Raw genomic sequence first — 23,515 nt, 5'->3', positions numbered from 1 at the left:
TGTCTCGATTCTCGCACACACTCGACTACAAATGACGATAGCATTGGAGATGGAGGAAGATGATGGAGTCGGAGTGTCTACCTACCAAGGAAGGAGGAAAGATAATAATATATATGACTACCAAGTGGGAAATGGCTATAAATAGCCAAAAATCCCAAAAACTAACCGACCTAAAATCTAGGGCCAAAAATGTGGCCAACTAGCATTTAATGCTGGTAAAAATGCCAAAAAAATCCCAAAAAGGATGGACAATGTCCAACAAGTGAAACAAGCTGAAGAATGCAAAAATTGCCTGAGAAATGCATATAAAATCCCAACTAGAGGAGAAAATGCACTAAAATGCAATAAATCGAGTGCTCTAGAATGAGCTACCTTCTCCATCAAGACAAGTGGTAGATAGAGCAAAGCTCCTAGAGTCCTCATCTAACTCGGACTAAGGCTCACAAGTAGGAGACGACAAGGTATAACAAACATGACTACTAACACCTCCTCTCAAAACTTGGATGTGGTAGAAGGACAAGGAGGAAACGGATCCTGGGGCAACAAGTGGAACGCCAATGTCAATGAAGATTGCCAATGAAGAAGCTCCTCACAATCCTGGGAAACCCCTATTGAAACACTAGGGGCTAGGAAATCCACAGCCACATCACCAAGATGTCCCCTTCTGAAAGGGATAGAGGTACGAGGGAACCACCAGAGGAGAGGGTAGGGAATGGGAAGGAACTATGGAAAAGACGATATAGAAGTGGAAACATATGTAGCAATAGACAATTGGCTCGGAGAACCTTGTATAAGAGAAACCGCCTGCTCGGTGAAGACAACCCAGGTACCAAGCCTACTAAAGCCATGAATTGAGAGGAGTGGAAAACCCAAATCTGAAACATAAAGGGCTTGTGAAAGGAAGCACGACGCACAGTCTGGAAATAAAGACAAAGTGTCAACACCACTAATAGGCACCGTTACAATGTCATCAATAGTGATTGAACCCTCAGAAGGGCATAGATCTTGCAACAAGTTACCTCACGGGGTCATATGAGTAGAAGCTCCACTATCAACCAGCCAAGGCCTCTCAGAACATGAGGCAACCATTGAAGAAGGCTCCTCTAAGTCAACAATATAAAGGAACACTGACTCATGGATAACCGTTGGAGTAGAGGTAGAAGGCTCGGATGTTTTAGCTCCATCCTTCGCTCCTGGACAAAGGTAAGGGTACTTCTTTCAACATTTCTCCTCTGAATGTGTCCCTTCCCACAATATGGGCATTTAGGCTTCTCCCAGTCAGAGACAGAACCTAAAGAACGTCGAGAAAAACGACGTACCAGAGAGACAGTAGGGTTTGCGAGGTGGAACACAGAGTGTGTACGGCAAACACTGAGAAAGAAAAGAAACTCAAAAGAGCACCATGATGATGCATTGAATCGTGCTATAATGAGAAAAGCTAATACAGTGGAGCCGAAGCTCAGAAGTTAACTGCACTTTCCTGTCTGAATCAAGCGGCAGCACCTGTAGGGTATCTCCACAGTGAAGGGAGCGAAACGCAGTCCTCCGGCAATAGGGATATCAAAGATGTATACTGAAGGTGAAGGATAACTGTCAAGGGAGCGAAGCGCAGTCCTCTGATGCCATCTAAGTGGAGGAGAGTGATCATCAACTATTGAGGGAGTAAAATGTAGTCCTCTGATGCCCGGAGGAGAGTCTGGGCTGCAAAACACAGGATGGAAGTGGGGGCCAGGATACCAAACGCAGACTCATAACAGCCTCAAATGATGACGCCAACTGTAGAGAAGGTAGCCAGTCAGAGCAGAAGCCACAAGGATGATCAAACGCAATGTGGAGGGCTTGGAGAAGATGACGCCAGCTGAGGATACAGACACCAGATGGCTGGAGGTTCAAAATGCAAGGTGTAGGACCTGTTGGGAAGATGCCAACTATGGGGAAGGCCTCTAGAGGCTAAAACACAAGCAAGGAGTGCCTACATGATGGAGAGAGGCTGACGCCAACTGTAGAGGATGGTTGCTAGGGTGTATGAGCTGTCACCAAGGTGTATGGGTTGTCGCCAAGATGTGAGGATGACGCCAGCAGATGATGAAGATGCTAAGGAAGAAGCCACCAACCACGAACCTCAATGTCCTCCTACAAGGGGTGTGGGGGCAGTGGAGAGGTGTCTAATAATTGAAGGAGAGAGGTGAAGATTGAACAGTGAGTATTGAATGTGTGAAGAGATGGCCTATAAATAGGCATACTCAGTCTAGGGTAGCGCCCACTGATAACGTACCCAAAAATTAGGGCGCCAACACTTTTTGGGGCTGTCAGAGCAAAACTCTAACTGAAGATGATGAACTAAAGAAATGGTTTCTCAACAAATAACTCTTCTCTCTTTTAGCCTTACACTTCCCATTCTTCTTGGTTCCCCCTTCCAAACATACAACAAAAGATTTGGTGAAGGTGGATCCACTGGCTACCTCTTTGGCACGCTCATCATGCTCTAAAACAAGGAGGGCAAGCTCCTCCCATAGAAGCTTCTCACAGGTCAACGATGTAAGAAGGCTGGTGTAGAAGACATCAAACCGAGGAGATGTCAACTGAGTCAAAAGAATCATAGCCATATCCTTTGAAGAGATCATCCTGCCAAGGGACGCGAGCTCATCCCTCATGTCCTCCAACATGTTGATATGATTCTTCATGAAAGAAGAATCAACAGCAAGCATCCGCAATTCATTCTCGAGAGTAATCCAATGGGCAAACGTCTTTTGGTTGTACAAAGAAGCAACTTTTGTCCACACTTCCACTACTTTGCACAACCTGTGCACATGCACTAGGACAAAATCATGTAAGCTCGTAAAGAGGAAAGATTGGGCTCTAGAGTTGAGTCAATCCCATAAGGCCGCACGATCCTACTTCAAGGTTCTCGTATGCAATGCCTCTAGAGTTGTCCACTATGAAGCTCAAGAAAATACAATTACACTAGTTCCAAAGTGGGGATATACCATATACCTCAAATTGCATGGAATCCAAAGCACTCTACGCACCAAGACAAGAAACTATTACACACATTACATGAATTGTGAATTCATGTTCAAGACATACCAGCGGAATGCGCATAGATGAAATACGAGCCACGAGTTAATGGGGTTCCTACAAATGAGAGTTGACAAGTTCTTCCCTCGGTATAGTTTTTACTTTGGAGTTTCATTACGTACGGTTCATGTCCAAGAAGCTACTGCATTGACTGTACATAGATGGAAAACATTTGTCTTCTGCAGTATTGTAGCTTGAAGCACTTTCTAAAGCTGTCTTTTGATATTCCTTAAGAAATGCTGCACGATGTGTTCTTCAAACCCCACAAAATATAACCAGGTAAGATCTGAGCACATTGGAACCTGGCTTGCCCACAAGGTGCTAATCCTAATGAAATATGTGTACACTTTAAAATTTTCCAAATAACTAATAGCTTCATACATAATCTTAATAGCACTATCAGGTCCACAAACCAGTACCCAAACCTATAAGCCAAACTAATCCTACTTGTGTTCCCTTTCATCTATGTGCCATGACAGTTGACGATCTTCCTTGAAGGGTCCAGGTTAAGGCAACATAGACCTTTAAATCAAAAACATCAGTTCACAAGCAAACTTAAACTACTATAAAGAATGTGAGAAGCCTAGAGGAAAAGAAACCAAGACCAACCTGTTGTAAAAGGGCAACTCGTTGATTTGAACTAGCCATCACAACAGCACAGAAAGGAAAGGTTGAAGCTTTCAGGCTGTTGCTCATTCTGAATCCTTCGCTGGCCCTCACATTACCACCCCATACCACAAAGTTGTTGTTAACAAAATCGACTACATATTGGGAGCAAAGTGTGTGCTCACAAAAGAAGGGTGTATTTTCATGATCTGGGGAATGAAGATACACAAACAGAAACTTGTATTCCTCTCTCGACCTTCTCAGAGCATCCATGAAACTTGTAGCTTGAAATGCAAGATGCATGTCACCATATTCACTTTCGAAATTCCTGATGAAAGCAAGAGCTTCAGCAGCCCCTGGTGACATGGGGAGAAGGGGGCGGGAACCTTCGTCCCTTTGTTGTGTGATCCCAGTCCCACCCAATCCAAGTGCTCCCAAAGAGTGGGACAAAACCCCGCCAGCGATCCCCATACCGAGGCCGAAAGCTCCATACATCAGATTATAACTGCCCCTGATGACAGAAAAGGGCAAGGTGGCCACCCTCCATATTATGCCTGGTGCAGCTGGCTGCGAAACAGTGATGGGGAGCCTGTTGGTGTCTGCGCCGCTTGGCTGCATGGAAAGGGCCCTGTCTCTCTCGGCTTCGCCGGAAGCACCAGCAACATCAGAACCTAAACCTGCCTCTGTGTTCAAGTTCAATTGACTACCGTCATCAAAAAAAGTTAAATTTTCGACCCCACCGTCCGCCATAGAATTGACAGCGCGATCGAGATCCCAGCCATAGGCCTGTAAAATCTGGACGCAGAGTGAGGTATCCTCCAAGCCTGTGACGGCCTGGAAGTGGGCGACCTTGTCATCATTATTGTGCACCATGTCGTGATGATTGTGGGGGGGGCCAATGAGGGCCCGTGGGGAGAGGGGTACACTGAATCCCTGCCAAATTTGCGTATTTGGTCGATACAGACAGAAGAGCTTCTGCTGATAATCAATAACTGTGCAAAATTTCTTCGCTGCGTGAAAGGATCCACCTTGCGATGCGACGATCTTCGTCTTCTGCGGCAATAAGAACGACGAATACTCTGTTTTTGTGTGTGTGTGACGGTGGCGGTGTGTACTTATCAAACGCAAATTCAGTAATTACTGACTTAAGTCGCCTCCATCCGTTCAGAATTTAGGTCACACGGCAATTTCTTCCACACTCACCAAGGTGCTGTTCACCCTAGCATTCTCTTCCTCCCGCCTCGCATCGAATGCTTTCGCTTCGCCATCCATGCTTGTGAGCTACCTAAGGTGCTTGGTTTAACTTGGTTTTTGCATTCTTGACACACCACATGGCTCACATCTACCCCTAATAAGCTTGATTTTTTAACATTCTTGACTCACCACTCACATTGAAACCAATCAATGATTATCACATTCAATTTGTTCATTTTTGTGAGGGGTTTCAATCATATCCTCGACACAACTCATGATATCCATGATGAATACCAAGTTCATTCTTTTTCATGAGATAATCCATTAGCTTGGACCTGACACTAACAATGATTGTCAAATCCAACTCCTTACTTTTGAAGAGGTAAATAGTTAGCTTTAATTTGAGCGCCCCAAATGATACCGATTATGGCTGTATCTTCATTGGCTAGTTCGTAGAGCTTGATTTTCTAATTATTCACACAAAATGCAACACCCATGATGGTTGTCAATCTAATTCTTAATTTTTATGAGGTGCTCATAGCTTGATTTTCAAAATGTGGGAATGCAATATGACACCAATATTCCATCTAGCTCATTGAATTCGATGAGGTGCTCGATTAACTTAAATTTCAAGTTCTTATCCCAACTGGCACTGATGATAACCATTAGATTTGTTACTGAATTTTCATGATGCACTTGATCATTCAAATTTTCAAGGCAATACATAGCGTTTATGATGACAACCATTAGATTTGTTACTAAATTTTCATGATGCACTTGATCGTTCAAATTTTCAAGGCAATACATAGCACTTCTGATGACTATGAGATCTCTCATGAAGTTACTCATTTAGATTGTTTTCAAATTGTTAACGCATTAACACGATTAAGATTATCATCCAATCTTATATATTTTTGAGGTACTTTGTTTGCTTGATTGTCATATTCTTTGCACCCATAAAGTGTAGCATATAATAGTAATGATGTGTAAAGACACTCAAGACTACCAAGGTTCTTTCTCTCCTTAATAGATACTACTAGCCAAACCTCCTAACCATGCAAACTTGCAAAGATCATGAGGCTTGGCTCATTCGCTTTGAGCTTTTGTAAGCAAAGGAAAGTAGATCACATGACCACCTCCATTTGCTCACAAAAGAATTACAAATAGCACTCTTTGTGTTTTATGAACAAGGTGCTTTGCGCCTATATGTAAGATCCCATGAATGTGAATAGGTTGCTTGTTAGGATTATTCATAAAAGCATATAATTAGTCATATACACTAATACATTATAATAGATAACATTCTTATCTAAATGCAAAAATGCATTCACTTGTGAGATGTTGAATGTGTGAAGACTCTCTCTCTCTCTCTCTCTCTCTCTCTCTCTCTCTCTCTCTCTCTCTCTCTCTCTCTCTCTCTCTCTCTCTCTCTCTCTCTCTCTCTCTCTCTCTCTCTCTCTCTCTCTCTCTCTCTCTCTCTCTCTCTCTCTCTCTCTCTCTCTCTCTCTGTGCGCGTGCGTGCGTGCGTGCGCGTGCACTGTGTATACCTCTATCTAAGGATGTTAATATATCTCTTTCTCTGTCTAAGCATTAAGGCAATGTTACTTTCCTTTGCTCACAAAAAAATAAAACAAATGGTGTATTCTACACTTAACAATGTATGTATGATTGGTCTGAAATTGAGCAGTTGCTCTACGAAGCTGATTTGATTTACTCACATCTCATTATGAAAATCATGCAATGCACACAATAAAATACAACTTGAAAATTTAGGTTCACTTAAAAAGTGAAAGTTCTACATGCGATGCAATACACCTTACATCATCCAAAGGTTGCCATGGTCTAATATGCATATTATCTTTCATGGGTTTGAAAACTTGAAGGCACCATGCCAAAGTGGATTTACAAAATTGTCTCACATGTACATAAGTCATGCAATTTGTAATCCCGTTTCTCAACTTCACAAAGCCATAAAAGCTCTCATACAAGTGATAAAGATTAGGTTCTAGGGGACATAAATAAGAGCCCATATTTAAGAAGAGATGGCTTAAGTTTGAAGGTCATTTCATGATATGGTCTACATATATATTTATTTTCTTAGCTCATGTTCCTAGGTCTAAAAGTTTGGAGACTTGAAGCCACCATGCCAAAGTGGATTCATATAAATATCTCACTTGTGCATAAGTCTTACAAATTTTAATCCCTTTTCTCAACTTCACATAACCATAAAAGTTCACATACAAGCGATAAAGATTAGGGTCAAGGGAATATAAAGAAGAGCCCATATCTAAGAAGAGATGGCTTAAGTTTGAAGGTCATTTCGTGTTATGGTCTAGATATACTCGACTCATCTTGCTAGGTCTAAAAGATTTCGTGCATATAATCTAATCTAATATATATTGCCATATGCATGTGTGTTATGTAAATGTAAAAATACAACCATGTCATATAAATCAAAGCAGTAGAGCATTTATATTTAATCAATTAGACAAATAATCGTGTAAATGCTTGTTAGATTAACTATCACACAAGGACATAAACAATATACTTTGTCATCATAACATCTTCATGAGATATATACCTCACACCCTTATATTTGTACAACTCATATGATATGGTGTATTCTTTCATAGGAGATGTTTTTGCTTTAATGGATACCATAAGCTTATGTACACAACATTTGCAAGTGCGCATTTGTATGGGATCATATCTCAATCAAAAACATCATGACTCTCCAAAAAATACTCCAACTATCCCAAAAAACTTCCAAAGTTGTCCAAATTCAATAAAAACATCCTCATATAAACCAAAAACCATCCAAAAATCAACTAGAAACAGCTAAAAATGCATTCATTTCAGCACTCAATACACTTGTATCCCAATGAAGAGGATGGTACCAGTAATGACTTGTTTATACCTTGTAGGGTCTTGTAATGGGCCTTTTTTACCCCATTGTGATCTTCAAGATACTTGGATCTTCATAAGTGCTTGAATATTCAATTCTCCACATGCAGTACTTATGTGAGGGATAAAATGGCATGATAGTCTCCCTATATAGGCTTCAAAGTACTTCCAAGTGGTAACTCAGTTAAAACCCATGCATCTTTAGAGAGAAGAGATTCATACTTAGCTTGCCATTGTTTCTTTTGTGGGGATGACATGGCATCACTATAAGAGACATGGTTTTCACAAATATTGAGAGTAGAAGTTAATATCACAAAGCATGTTGTGATACTCCATGACACACCACTTTGATTTGTAGGAATGTACTATCGTCATTTTATGAAAGAAAAACTCATGTTGAGCTAGTTCATCATCCTAGAATATAACTATTATAAAACACTTACTATTTTAGACATGCATGTACACATGTAGAGCATTGTTAAATGTTCTTTAGTCAGAGCATCAAGTACCATAAAATACCCAAACACTAATAGCACATGGTCCCATTTTTTGCACTCATATTTCATCTCTTTTCATTCTCTCTTGTATCCATTGACCTAAGTGCAACCAATCCACATAATATATTACATATAAATACTTGGTTTGATTGCACCAAACACATAGCAACATATTGATACGCACACACAATGTGTGTGTGTGTGTTTGTGTGTGACAAACTATCATTGAGAATGAGTTTCACATCTCTACCACATCACATGTTCTCATACACATTAGAATATACAAGGTAGTAAAGTATTTCATAACTAATAGCCAAAGCTTGGACAACATATTCACACACACACACACACACACACACTCTCTCTCTCTCTCTCTCTCTCTCTCTCTCTCTCTCTCTCTCTCTCTCTCTCTCTCTCTCTCTCTCTCTCTCTCTCTCTCTCTCTCTCTCTCTCTCTAGTAAAATCTCATATACAATGAGTTTCACATTCTATGCCACATTGTGTGCATACATGGTTGTATATCTCATCTATATGCTTATTAGATTAACTATCACATAAGTACATACTCAATATACTTTGTTATCATAGTATCTTCATGATATGACTCATATGACATAATGTATTCTGTCATAGGAGATGTATTTGCTTTAATGAACACCACAAGCTTATGCACACAATATTTGCAAGTGTGCATTCATATGGGTTGAAGTTAACATCATAGCATGCTATGATAATCCATGACACACCACTTTGCTTTGTCAGAATGTACTATTAACACTTTCTAAAAGAAAAACTCATGTTGAGCTATTTCATCATCGTAGAATGTTGAGATTTAGGCACTCACACCTAGTATAGCCTCTTTGAGGAGCAGTCTGAGTAAAGGATATGCAGGCTATCCATAATCCCATATGCACAAAGCAGGAAAATACCACCTATCCTCAAGCTATAAAGCATTGTACTTGCCTCTCATTTTCAATGCAATATGATGGTACTTTTGTCCTTTCAGTCAAGTGTCTGAGTCATTATTCAACCACACAAGATTGTGTTTATGAGTCCAAGTCTCAATCTTGGAACCTAATTCACTTGTGTGGCATTTTATCTTCAACTCTATGTCTTCATGAGTTCACTCTATGTCTTCAAGCCACATAGCCATGCTCAAGTCCATGCATTCCAACATGGTATCAGAGCCATGGTGATTATGGCTTAGCTCCTCTCCATCTCTGCTCAGCTCAATTTGAGTGTTGGACCCCATCTCCAACTTCATTTGTATTTCTACCTTCAATGAAGCTTCCATAGTAGCCATAGCCAGTAGCACCCTGTCAGCTTGAAGCTTTCATATCTCTCTCCACATGCCAAATCTCCTGAACTTCCTTCTGGATAAGTGTTTGTATGCTTCCAGAGCTCCTTTCTTGCACTCAATCATTGACATTGGGCAACTATAGCTTCAGCATTGCCTCTTTTTAGAGTCGCTACCATAACTGTGTCTATGGACAGCAACACCTACCTGACTTGGAGGAGTTGGAGCTCCACATGCGTGCCATATCTCTCCAAGATCTCTTTTGGAGAAACATTCTTGAACTTCATGTGCTCTTGCATGGGACATTACAATGGGAGATTGGCCTCCCAGTTGATCAACATTGCGTAAATTTGAAGTCGCTACCTGATCTGTGCCTGGTTTCGATCGTACAGTTCGTTCAATCCGTACACGCAACAATGTTGATCATTATCATAGGGCTTTTGTAGCTATAAATCTAAAATCTCTCCCCCTCAAATGATTTCTCAAATGACTACCTCTGTGTGCAGTATAAGCAAAATACTAGTCGCATGTTCTTGAAAACCCTAATTTGCCATAGCTCACTTTCACTGAAGCTCCTTTTTACTTCATCTACTCATTGATTCTAACACAATGAAGGTCCTGTCACTCAGATTTGAAGTTCCTAGCATCAAATCAAGAAGGGGAAGATTTGGATTTGAAAGAACTTGAAGGATTTTGCAGATTTGGAAGAGTCAAGGAAGAAACATAGTGTCCATTGATACTCATTTAGTGCTATTAGCACTTGTGTCTTTTGACGCATCTCAATCAACTCTTCTATTGCTCAAATTTGATAATTTTGGAGTTAATTTGCTATTGACTTTGCTACTCTAGCATGGGCAAAGACTCTCCAACTATTCAATTCAACGGAGTTGGGTTTCACACCTGGCAAACCTGCATCAAACTCATCCTGATGAAGAAGGGCCTATGGGCCATTACCAATGGACAAGAAAAGAAGCCTCATAATGCAACTCTTGTAGTTACTTGGCAAAAGAATGATGACAAAGCACACGCCATCATCAAATTAGAGTTGAATGACAGCTATATCCATCATGTAGATGCTTGTGACATGTCCCATGACACTTGGGATAGATTAGATACATTGTTTGGTGCACAGTCCAAGTCCTCAAAGTATGATTTATTGATTGAATTCTTTCGACTTGATATGAAGCCTAATACATCCCTGGCATCTCATCTGAACTACATGGAAAGTCTTCTAACCCAACTTGCAGGTATAAATCTCAAAATGGATGAAGATATTTGTATTGGTAAAAAGTTTGCCTTCTAATTATGATAATGTTTCAACCACCCTAATTAACAGTCCAGATCCTAAACTGGTTGACATTAAGGCCTCCCTATTGGAAGAAGAAAAGAAGATCACAAATAAAGAAGAATCACGTACTTATAACGATGAACAAATGTTGTATGTTAACAATAGGAACGAAGGAAGAAAGGACCAACTATTTTGTGACTTCTGCGAAAGGACCGGACACACTAAGAAGTTCTATCATGCCAGAATGAGATCTCAAAAGGCCTATCTTGCAGCTGTAAAAGAAGAAGAAGATCATGGAGCAAAGGAAGAAGAAGTAGTAGTAGAAGACAACTATTAACCCCAACACGAAGAAAGCAAAAGGAAATTACAAAAAGACGAAGGGCAAAGGCGGAAAAAAGGTAGCCCGACAGAATAAAGAAGAGGAGAAAATGCCAAAAGAGCAGGGGCAACCTTAAAAAGCCCAAGGCAAATGCAAAAGGGGAAAGGTGCATTTTAAAATACAAAGGCGCACCCTGAAATCTTGTAGAAGAGTGCCAGGTGGTGGAAAATCCGAAAAGCTAAAACAGAAGACAAAGACAAAGGCCAAGGCAAAGAGAAACGGAAGACAAAGGAGCACAAGGAAAAGCGCAAGTCAAAACTTTTGTAAAAGAGCGCAAGTGCATCATGGTTTAATTCAAGGAGCGCTGGGCTCTCACCCGTGCAATTTGTAAATGTAGACAGGCGGCGGTGGAAAGGAAGCTAGGAAGATAGAGGGACAATGGGAAAAGGGCCTAGGCCACGGCCGGCTATGTAAAAAAGGGGAAAAGGGGATGACCGCCCAAAAGGGATTTAGGGTTTTGTATATAAAGTTGAAAAGTGAATGAGAAGCTCATTCTTGTGTGTGGCAAAAAGTGGCTCTCCTCTTCTTCTTCTTCTTCTTGTTCTTGCTTGCTTGAGCTTGTGCTTGAGAGAGGGAGTGTGAGAGTGTGAGGGAGTGAGGGTGCGAGGGTGAGGGACCGAGTAGGAGAAGCTCTCCATCTTCTTCTCTCTTCCCTTCTTCTCTTCTCTTCTCTTCTCTTGCTCGCGGCGATGGAGCTTGGGGCGTGGAGCTTGAGGATGGAGCTTGCTTGAAGCTTGCACTTGGATCGTGGAGCTACCGGAGTGCGTGGGAGAGGAGGTAACTCGAACGGCATGGAGGTAAGCTCACTACACCCGTACATATGGAGGGTGCATCGGCTGCCATTAGTGCTCGGCTTGGAACGCTTGAAACAATAAGCGGTCCGTGGGTCTTGGCGCGGTTGTTGGTTCCGTTGCTGGGACCAACGGATTCAAGCCTTGAGCGCTTGCGCACTTCGAATTGAGCATCGAAGTAAGGGTTTTCCCTGAACCGGTGCTTGAGATAGGTAGGAAGTGAGGGGGTTGAAGATGGTATTCGATCTCCTTGGCAAGTAGGTTTTTGCTTTTTTGAGATTTATGTTATGAGATGGAGTAGTATAGGTATTTACTTTGTGATTTGGATACATTAGAGTAGAAGAAAACAAAGAAAAGAAGCATTAGGGTTTACTGTTGCAAAACAGGGCAAAAATCATGCAAAAAAAATGGTAAAAAGCTCGCTTGTGATGCCTAAGATTGGCAAGTGAGTGATTGGGGGACATCAACACCATACCCGGGAAGGGGTATAAGGGCCAAGAGTGGCAAGAAAGGCCACATTGTGCATTGCAGGGTTTCAGGAGACCAAGAGAGAAGAGGAAAGCTTTGTTGAGTGGATCCGCGTCGATCTTGTCATCCGAGAGATATTTACCCAACCCAGGTAATTCTACACCTTCCCCTACATGAGTAGGATGGATCTGGAACTGCTTGACTAGGGGGAAGGCCTCCAACACCCGGCACGGTGAATTTCGTGAAGCCCGGCGAAAAAATGTGCCGCGATCGGCGTGTCCAAGTGACAACGATTTTGGGCCGAGTCCCAAAATCGGCCCTCAGACCACTCGACTTGGCCCTTGGCCACTTGGTCCTCAGACCATTCGGCCACTACCACTCGGACACCCACCGCTCGGGCTGTCCGAATTGCGCACTCGGACTAACTTGGAATTTGGCCCTCGGCCCTCTCGGCCCTCGGACATCTAGGCTCGGACTGGCCGAGTTTGACACTTGGACCAATTACGTTCGGCCCCTTCTACTCGGCCCTCGGATGGGGCCGAATCGGGCATTCGATCCTTGCAATTCGGACCTGTTGGGCCGAATTTAGATTTTTTTTCAAATTTTAACCTGAACACAGTGAAACTGACCAAGAGACCATATAAGCCGAAACCATATCATAGATTGATCACTAGGCTGAAACTTAGAGCAAGTAGTTCAAAATTTGGCTGTAAACGGTCTTTTAAATCACAGATAGCACTTCTATGTTCAATGAGGGCTTGCCCAGTTGCTATCTCATGCAAGGTTCTAGGAGTTTGCCTGGGCTTTAGCGTAGCTGGGGGCTCAGGTCTAGATGAGCAGGATCGCTCAACGCTAGGACGTCTGACGCTCTTGGGGTTTCCATGTTTCACCTGAGGCTTCGTTATTGCGTCATGGTTTTCCTTGGATGTGACTGGTATAGGTTTGTCACCCTGTTGTGACAGCGTTATATCCATTCTTGATTGGTCAATGCAAGTTCTATTTTCGGTGGATTGAGTGTTGCAAGCAACCATTGCTGGTAACGACTACTTTGATTTTTGAGAGCACACGGATGTGTCTGAGGTTTCACCGCTATTAGGGGAGGCGTCAAGGGGTTCATTGGTGGGTGGACTCAATGCTTTATTCATCAACTCTCCAGTGCTCTTTGTCTCACTGTTCTTGGGGTCCCCAACCACCTGCAACTATTGTTGTTTTCGTTGTTTTCTCCTCTTTTTCTTGGTTAGTGGAGGTGCATCTCTCAACATCTCAGAACCCTGGACTAGGTCAACCGTTGTTGTGCTTGGTTAGGACTTAGCATTTCCTGTCTCTAGGGTGTCCACATGGGTCGTAACCGTGGGTTGCTGACTAGCCTCGCCAGGTTGTGAGGGTACGACTATCTCCCTTTTGGAAGAGCCTAGCTCTTCCGCCAATTCCCACGTGGTTAACTCCTCCAGTCTAGGTTTTAGGCACTTTGGAAGTGCTAGAGTTGTCAAGGAAGTTGGTTGTGACATTTCCTTCACAGGTAAACTGCTAAGGACAAGCTGCGCAAGGGGCATTGTCACAGCCAAGGGCTGTGACTATTGTGATCCCTGATTTGAAGTACTAGCAGCTAGTTGAGTGAACTTCCTACCATTGGTGGATTGCGGTGTCAAGTCCTTAGGGCGATTGGAAGTGGTCGTGTCTTTTGTTGCCCTTAGAGCATTCACTTGTGTAGATCGAGTATCAGTCCTGCCTCTTGGACACCTGGAAGATTTAACTGAGTTGAATGCCAAGCTAAGGTGTTCACATGTGTCTATGTCCTGGCAGACATGCACGCATTCCCTAAAGAGCAGCTCGGAGAATACTTGCCATCTCCCTTATCTTGGGAAGAGCAAGAACATCTTGATGAGCACTATAACAGGCTCCTGCATGAACGCATGCTACTCATCTCGGGCGAGGAAGCTGACGAACTGCACTTAACTGTCACATTCAATGATGCGCTCTGCCAAACAAATCTCTTAGAGATAGAGCAACTAAAGCGACAGTCAGAGAGTCGAAGTCAATTTGAAAAGTGTTGGTGTGAAAATCGCATCGCAATGGCCGAACTAGGAGCTCAGATCATGACAGTCTCTGAGGAGCGATTGGCCAAATGGAGGTCTCAAAGAGACCCAACCTATGTGGCACCAACTTCCCTTCGAGTGCTAACTCCATTCGGGGTACGGACTTGGCTGAACCTAGCCAAAAAAACTCTCTGTTTGATAAGGTTCTCACTGAGGAGGAGTTACATGTTGCCAGTAGAATCGAGCAAGGTTCCATGCTACTCGATGTGGCAAAATATCTATCGGTATTGAGTAAGCTGCCATGAGTACTAGATGCATGTGCCACGCTCCAGTACAATCTCGAGTTCTACAATTGGTTTCTATCCTCGTGAAGTGACATGGATTCGTAAATATGTATATATATAAACAAGGATTTTTGTGCGACCCTGTATAGACAAATCAACACACACAAGCAATGATAGTCAAGCGCAGGGAGAAGAGTTGGGTCTGACAGGCTAAGCCCCTCAAGTCCTCCTCTCATCACACATTTAAAAGTCGTGTGACCATCCCCACCTCCAAGTGAAGGGCATGCAACCCTCATTACCACCATAGGAAGCCCTGACCAACATCTCTGATGATGTAAGCAGAGTGCAATCCCTTCCTATATACCTTTCCCTTTCCGGTCCATCCTTTTGAGGATAAGCCCTGCCCAAATCCATGACCGCCAGCAGTCGATGTAACTCAGTATGAGCCAAGATCTGCTAATGGTAAGAGGCTAAGTCAACATCATCACGGGGGCCATCCCGCTACAAGAGCACAGCATGGCCCACTCTGCCTCTTCTGGTCATATGCATTTGATAACCCACATTATAATCTCTCCCATGCGAACGGTCTCATTCCGTATCAAGGCCTAACCCTTGGTTTGCATATTGCAGGTCTCCCTACAAGAAAAACATGGAAAACCTAGGGTAGCTGGCTTGCAGAGACGCTCTCCGTGGACGACGGGAACATGCGGCACATGCCCCTCCGCCCGTGCACTATGTGCCCACCCTCAAAAGGTATGCGAAGAAACGAGGTCCTAAGTGACACCGTCCCAGATGAAGGCCGAAGAATCCCCGGGCCAAGAAAGTTGAGACTCAAAGAAACGCGCAGTATGTGGCAACACGAGTTACATAGACTCCCAACGTACGCTCGGGCACCAGGTGCTCACGAAAAGAAAGGGCGGCTCGGGACAGGGAAGAATTTAATGAATTGTTTAAAGGCATTTTGGAAACGGTGGCGGCTCGGGACTACACCATTAATATCCTGACCGACATGTTCCCTGCCCAACCTCACGGGAGTCCCGCACCAGTACAAATCGACTCACCCCGCCTAACCAACCGGACTCACCCCGCCTAGTACAAATCGACTAAGCCCCTATGATGTACAAGTGGCTTGACAAGTCATCATGCCATAACTTTTTGTCTTTTGATGAGTAAAGGGGCAAGATCTCCACTTGTACACACTTCCTTTACCTATCGTTAATGTATGCGATCTTAACAAGCAATGGAATGGGCATCGCAATGCAATGGAATTATGTCTTAACATGATTGCATTTGTTCGATGCACTTAACGCGAGCAAGCATATACTCTCACGAAGTGACAAGTGGATGTAGGATGACACATGTTTTCGTGCAAATGTATTCAACGCTCAGGCCACCGCAAGACCACCAACCGAACAAAGAACCACAATAAAGCCACGCTGCTGAATGCGAAAAATAACCCTTGCAAGTGCTCACATCGCACGAACCAAAGCATAGTCATGGGCTACACTCTCTTCTTGGGCCAAGCTCTACAGTGAGCTCACGATGGGTGTCACTGCAACCACGCCAATATCGCAACAAAGGCTCCCCTAACAACGAGGCTAGGGCAAAATCATCACCATCATATCCATTTCCTGAGCCTTCGAGGCTTGACATGTCCCGACCCATTGAAAGGCTCATAGCCTCTGCATATTGCAATGGTTGTACTGTGGCCCAAAAAAAAAAAAGAGGGACGGAAAGAAAAGGAAAGAGAAGAAAACAAAAGAATGAAAAAATAAAGAGTACCCACGATCACAACACCACACCTAGGGGCCTGCAAATTAGGTGCGTCCAGTGCCCTTAGTCGGTTGGCTCCGCCCCTAGCCCCCTAGCACCCCCCACAATAGTTCAGGGCACATCAAGGGCAGGACAAACCTATGGAGTCTGTCGCACCTATGGTTAGACCCGTCACCCTGACCCGTTCACACATTTCCCTCTTACACTCTGCCTTAAAACCATGGCAATCAATTGGGGCATGCACCGCACGAATGGCCATGAACAGTACACCGTCCTCATTGCACATGCCCAATGTCTACCACCTAGGGATAGTACACTATCCCTGTGTTCTATCCTACTACGTCGTGTAATCACAATGCACAAGATGTTACACCCACCTTCACGTGTACTTCTTTCCATCATGGACCACTTTGCTTCATCTTTTGCTAGAGGTGCTATTTCATAGATGTTTAGGGTGAAAAAATGCACAGCCCTTTCTGCTATAGAGGCCGAGTATGTTGCAGCCACTAAGGGTTGCAAGGAGGCCATTTGGTTGGGTTGTTTGGTTGTTGATCTTGGTATTGCAAATGCCATTCCTACACTATGTTCGAATTCTATGAGTGTTATCCAGTTAGCTAAGAATCCAGTCTTCCATGATGCGAAAACAAAACACATTGAGGTAACTTCATTCGTGGGGTTGTTGAGGACAAATCTGTTGACCTTATCAAGATCTCAAAACTGACCAAAGTCCTGCAGACTTGCTCATGAAAAGCCTCTCTACAAAATGCTTTGCCTTCATTAGGAAGTTGATGGGCATTGGATGAAATGGTGTCTTTCCTTATCCTCTTATACTGTCTTTTTTCTTCTCACTCCTCAACTGAGCCAGATAAAGTGGGAGGTTGTTGGGGGGTAAAGGCGCCTCTACCTAGCCACTCGTGTATTACTACACTGACAGTACCCGCACCTACACACTGCAGGCGATGGGCACCCATCATTGTTACTTGATTCTTTATTCTTTCAGTGACATTTGAATAAAGGGAAGGCTGGTCACACATTGTGACTGTTGGAGTTCCAACATTTGGAGGCTCTCTCTTTCTTGCTCTTGCTCCATCTGCCATAGCTCTCACCTTCATGCTCTCTTGCTCAATCCTTCTCACCTTTCATGGTCTACCACTTCCTAAGTAATTTTATTAACCCATTTATTACCTCTTTCAATGTCAACACATGGTTTATTTAAATCCATGCCCTCTATATTTATAGTTCATCACCATTGCCATCCTCACCTTGCCAATTCTGATTCCAATCGGGCAATCTTCTCATGATTTCCAAATCCAAAGAGGAGATAACACCATTTAGTGCCAAAGATGTATCGAGGCTCATGTGATTCAACAAAGCAATGAGACCTTAAAATAAGCAATCGCTTCCCTAAGGGTCACTAGTAGAACATTTTGTTGATATGAGAAGGTAAGCTATTGGTGTAGCTAGGAGCAATGATAAACTTACTCTCGATAGTGCTTGATAGGGGAAACCCTTTTGCATTTGCATTATTGAAAAATAAATATGGTTATAGATCACAAATTTGGAACTTGCTAGAGATATAGAAAAAGATGGTTAAGGCATGGGTGAATTAAAGGAAAAATAAGTAAGTATTGATGAGAAAGGAATTAAAAAAATTCAAGGGTCCAAAACAAGAAACTTTATTTAGAGTGGTATGCCTTCTGGATCTATCAACCACCAATTCATTCTGTATATGTTGTGGCCTTAACACATTAAGATGACTTAATGAAATGGAAATGCACATAATATAATATGCAATATGGGGTCTTTAAAGTACATTTCCTTTACCATGGCTTAGCAATTTCATAATTGAAAAAGACTTTTGACACTTCCACACATATTTAAGAGTCTAATGTGACTTCCAATATTTTATTTTTCTATATAGAAGATTAGTAAGCTAATTAGGACCTTTATTTAGACAACTGATTGAATAGAGCATTATCTAGGATTTAACCCCAATATCAACACTAGCTCTTGCATCAAATGTATCACCACCATGGCATCCAAGGTGAAAACTACTACATCATCATCTACCTTCACAATTGCCTAGTATATGATTTCACAAATACCAAGCTAGTTGGACAATCTTCCTCTCCCACTACACTGGTGTTCCCATTTCCCACAAAGAGTCCTTTGAACTCACCTATACCTACATTAGAAATTAGCTTCACTAGCACATGCCCCTTCTTCCTTGTCACATACACTTGTCGTCAACCCACTTCATAGCCTCTTACTCGAGATGCTACATTAGCCTCCACCATATCCACCTCAAAGTCCATCATAATAACATCTTCTTTCTTACTCACTAAGACATCACATTCATATAGCACTGCACCATCCCCTAAATTGACAAGCTCACAATATACCTTGCTAAATTTAAATTCCCCTTCTTTGCCTTGCTACCCCCTTGAAAAAAAAGCCAGTTTGCTACCCACCCTCCCCCCCAAAAATGCTAAGGGTAGCTTGGAAATGCACCCTAATACACCCCAATCGGCTCTAGCAACATTGGTTACACCCCTCTAATCTACATTCAAATTCACAACACAAGCCATGGACACATTATCACTTGCATTACCTTCTCTTTTGCCTAGTTATCATGCTACTCCAAACCCCTCCCAATCCTCTCATTCATTGTCTCTTCTTAGGCTTAGTAGAAAATCAACATTGAACCAAGCTTTGTGAAGTTTGCCACAACTACAAAGAGCTTAAAGACTTTTAATATAAGGCATCTATAAATGAAAATCACAAAGATGACAAAGAAGTAGCTAAAGATGCCTTACTTGCTTCCCTTTTTCCCTCCAATCTCCCACCAATAATTTCCCTCACCTCATTCTCTAGCCTCATCTCATCTTGTGTTAACACAACCTTAATCTCAAAGTATGACTACCCTACCCAATCCCAACCCCAATTGCACCCACACTTCTATCATATACCACCTCCTTTGGCCAATAGTTATTATTAGAGCCTATGTCTAACTCTCCCTACAAGCCTCTCTTGCATGGGTACAAAAATCATTGAATTATTGTATTGTTCAAGGTGGACTTGAGGACATGTGTTTACTACTAAGTAGATTGAAACTTTGCACTATGTTTTGAGAAAAACTTGCATCTTGGTCATGTTTCACTATGCAAGTAGTTTTCAAACATTTTTTACAACCCTTGCAAATGACATGTATTTTCTACTTTCAGCCATTTTGCTACATTATGGTGGCCAAGCCATGCATTAGGTTTGGCATGCAACTTTCAAATACAAGTTTACCCTTATTATTCTTGATAGAGTCTGTTATATACTTGAACACAAGTTTTTTAATTTTACAATACAATACCTCTATAATAATCATTCCCATGTTGGAAGCATACATATTACTTCTATGATTTGGGAATAGTTTGTAGTTAGACTTGAGTAATTTACAAGTACATTCGAGATATGAAAATGTATGGGAGCAATAATGTATCCAAGAATTTGGTGTCAATTAATGAAATGCTTTATGGGACCACTTTTCCATGTTGTGAAATGTTGTTATTGCAAGTACTGAGAAGCAACATGTATCTTGATATAGTTATTGCTTCTAAGCTAAGTAGCCTAAGGTAATAATAGGTAGTAATGAATGCGAGGTCAGGGCACGAGGAGAATTCCTCTACAAAACTGACTATAGAGTCACCTAGATTTTCTGGGGTAAATCAAAGGGCCTCCTTCAACGTGGTACAATTTACATTGTAGACCATGGGAAAATCGTACTGGCCGTGGACATTGGGGTCAAAATCCACTCCCATTCTTCGGGGGCATGGCATGAATATCAGGTTGTTGCACTTGAGTGGGAGGGTGTTGTAGAATGCCACCCAAGTGTCCAGGCGCCTTCTCCATGTAGGCTGGCACTAATCTAGAGATCTCAAAAATTTTGTCCTACCAAATTTCTGCATCCTTTGTGCCCCAGAGGGTGGGGTTCTGTGCTCTCTCTGTCAGTCATTTTTCCCTGAGCCTGCTTCTTATGTTGATTACCTTTTCCACCACCTTGACCAGTAAAACCTTATGCAAGTTAGCGGGGAACTAAAAGTTTAAGTTGAAGGGGTTTCTGGAGATCTCATGTTGTTCTCTGATCACCAAATTAGCGTGGAAGCTTGCTAGGACAGTATCCTGGCTCAGGGGAATAAGTGTGGGTGGTACTTGTATAGGTTTGGCCTTGAGCCTTCTCCTTGTGTCCTCCACCATCTGCTTCCTTTTTTCCTTGAGTGCAGCTCTTCTTTCTTCGGAGGTGTCCACTTGATGTTGGTCATCTAGCTGAGATGGGGAGGGAGGCTATGGGACTAATTCCTCTTCATGAGGTCCCATCTCAAAGTTCAATCCAACCTCTTCCTTGTGTCAGGCTTCTTGCTGCGTCCCTTTAGTGAACCCTAATGCATCCACCTCTTGTGGGGTGAGGCCTACTTGCAATATATACTTTATTTGTTCTTTGGGGCTTAGGTGGACTCCCACTAGTGGTGCTGGCATTTGCAATCCTACCTTCAAGGCCCTATGTGCAATCCCAAGCTCCTTCTTAATCATCTCAACAGCCTCCCCTTCCTCTGTTTAAGTGACATCAAGTAGCATATTGAGGAAGGTGCGTTGCTGGGCCTCGAAACTTATGTGGATAGCTGATGCTCTGCTTTCTACCAATGTTTTGTCTTTCTCCACATGAGCTAGATGGTGTGCCAAGGTTTTAACTCTTTTTTCATTCTGGTTGGCCCACTCTTCTGCTCTCCTTTTCATGTCTTCAAGGCTTTCTCCTTGCCTATGAGCTAGCACTCTCAACCTTCATTCTTGATCTTCCATTTCTGCCCATAGCTTATGCTGATCTTTCTGTGCCGAGGCAGCCTCTTGGGTTAATCTTTTCACCTCTCTTTTGTACCTGCGAGCTCTTTCCTCCCTCAGCTCCTCAAATTCTTCTGTGGCTTTAGTGATTTTCTCCATTTTAGTTTGCAGATCTTCATAGAGCCCCACAATCTCTTCATTGTGCCATCGTAGGCATTGTATGGCCTCAATTTCTTTGTCCAATTGCACCCACCATTCAGCTTCTATCTCTTCTTTAGCCTGTAGCTGCTCCTTCAGCTCATTAACTTCCCTTTGGCTAATTTTCTCCAACTGGGATGCAACCATGGCCTCTTTTTTGGCTTCTAGCTTTGCTATTGCAATTTTTTTTCTCCTCCTTGGCTTTCTCTAGTTGAGAGAGAAGCTCCTTGACATATTCATCATATTCTATAGGTGGCCTCTCTGTTGCAAGGACAGAGGTTGTGGAGGTTGCCACCTTTTGTCTCTTCGGGTCTTGCCTTAACTTGCTGTTTGCTGTTGTTGCCGGTCTTTTGATTCCTGCCAGAGGGGTTCCTTCTCATGCTCCTTGGCTCATTTTTTAATTCTCGAAGTATTGGATCCAAGCCATTAAGTTGCTGGCATCCACCCGAGTCATAGAATTGGGTGTGGACATGGCGGCCATGGTGGCGAGCACCAGGAGAGTGGGAATAGGGGTGATTGGGGCCTTGCCCTTGCCTTCTCGCGCTGCAGGTGACACAAACTCTAGAACGTGGGTGCTTGAGCTCGGCACTTCATCTCTAAGTGGGCTTGCGGCCTCTAGCTTGTCCTACCTGGACTGTTGCTCAATGGATTTGTGCTTTGCAAAGGCTATGTCTTCCTCCTCCTTTCTTGTCAACTCCTCCTTCTCCTCCTCTTCCTGCTTTCTCTTTCTTTCCTCCTCGGTCTTCTTGGACTCCCTGGGAGCCTTTTGCAAGTCCAATTTCTCTTTTTTCCTTTTCTCCTCTTCTTGCTTTTCCTGTGCAATTTTCTTATTCATCTTCTTAGCCTTTCCCTATCAGTATGCTTTTCCTATTCCATGTTTTCTTCTTCCTCACTCAATGTCCTTTTGCTTGACTATACCTCCTATTTTGGTGAGGTGACGACATGCTTGGTGTTTCATCCACTCCTTCTCCTCCTTCTTGTTGTTGCCCCAAGGCTTCCCTAATGATGGTGGTAATAAACGTTGAGGCCTTTGAAGATGAAGCTTTCCTCTTAGCCTTGGTGGTAGGGGATTCTCCTCCGGTGGGCTGTCCTCATGTTGGAGGCAAAAAAGAATTCATCTTCGGGTCTTTGAGGTAAGTACATTGCCTCTTCTTGCTTAGTTTTTGTATTTTTTTTTCTTTTTGTTTTGTTTTTATTTGTAATGAAATGCATTGAAATAGAGGGAGAAAGGGAGGAAAGGAGAGAGAGAGAGAGAGAGAGAGAGAGAGAGAGAGAGAGAGAGAGAGAGAGAGAGAGAGAGAGAGAGAGAGAGAGGGGTAAAAGGTAACAAAGAGAGAGGGAGGAAGAGAGAAACGAGATATGAAAGAAGGGAGAGAGGAGAATGAGTAAGAGAAACAATGAGAGGGGGAAGAAACAAAGAGAGTGACAACAAAGAAAGAGAAAGAGAGAAAGAAAGAGAGGGGGAGAGTAAGAGAGACAGAGAGAGAAAGAAGAGGTAGAAAAGAAGGGTGAGATAAAGAGAGGAAGGAGAGTGAAAAGAAAAGAAAGAGAGGGGGAAAAAAGAAAGAAAAAAAGTGAAATAGAGAGAGAGAGAGAGAGAGAGAGAGAGAGAGAGAGAGAGAGAGAGAGAGAGAGAGAGAGAGAGAGAGAGAGAGAGAGAGAGAGAGAGAGAGAGAGAGAGAGAGAAATAGAAAAACAATGAGAGAATTAGAGAGAATGGAATGATAGAAAAATAAAGGAGGAGAGAGAAGAGAGACACAAAGAGAGGTGGGGAGAGAGGGTCTTTCAATGTCTTTGTTTTGTAAGTTTTTTATTTTCTATCTTTGATTTTGATTGTAACGAGATGCGTCTAGTGAGAATGGGAAGGGAAAGATGGGGGAGAGAGAGAAACAATGAGA

The 23,515-nt window shown here is 42.8% G+C and overlaps 1 protein-coding gene across 3 annotated transcripts in view; it reads right to left on the bottom strand.

The window, feature by feature from the left end:
- The window catches only part of LOC148038307 (UBX domain-containing protein), a 30,939-nt gene extending 25,975 nt beyond the window's left edge, over nt 1–4,964 (bottom strand). For 2 of the 3 annotated variants that reach the window (XR_015689338.1, XM_087670429.1), the window contains exon 1: nt 3,688–4,805. Coding sequence is in view for 2 of the 3 variants with exons in the window: in XM_087670429.1 (XP_087526555.1) it covers nt 3,688–4,557 (870 nt within the window). In the remaining variant the exon portion in view is untranslated. Of the gene's footprint in view, nt 1–3,687; nt 4,806–4,829 lie in introns of those variants that run through there. The other variant, XM_087670434.1, reaches the window with a different exon arrangement.
- Between the last annotated feature and the right edge of the window lie 18,551 nt (nt 4,965–23,515).

The sequence above is a fragment of the Lygodium microphyllum genome, chromosome 3 (assembly GCF_053477565.2).
Source record: "Lygodium microphyllum isolate KBCC chromosome 3, Lygodium_microphyllum_v1.1.10, whole genome shotgun sequence".
Lineage (NCBI taxonomy): Eukaryota > Viridiplantae > Streptophyta > Polypodiopsida > Schizaeales > Lygodiaceae > Lygodium > Lygodium microphyllum.
This window is presented reverse-complemented; position numbering and strand designations above follow the sequence as displayed.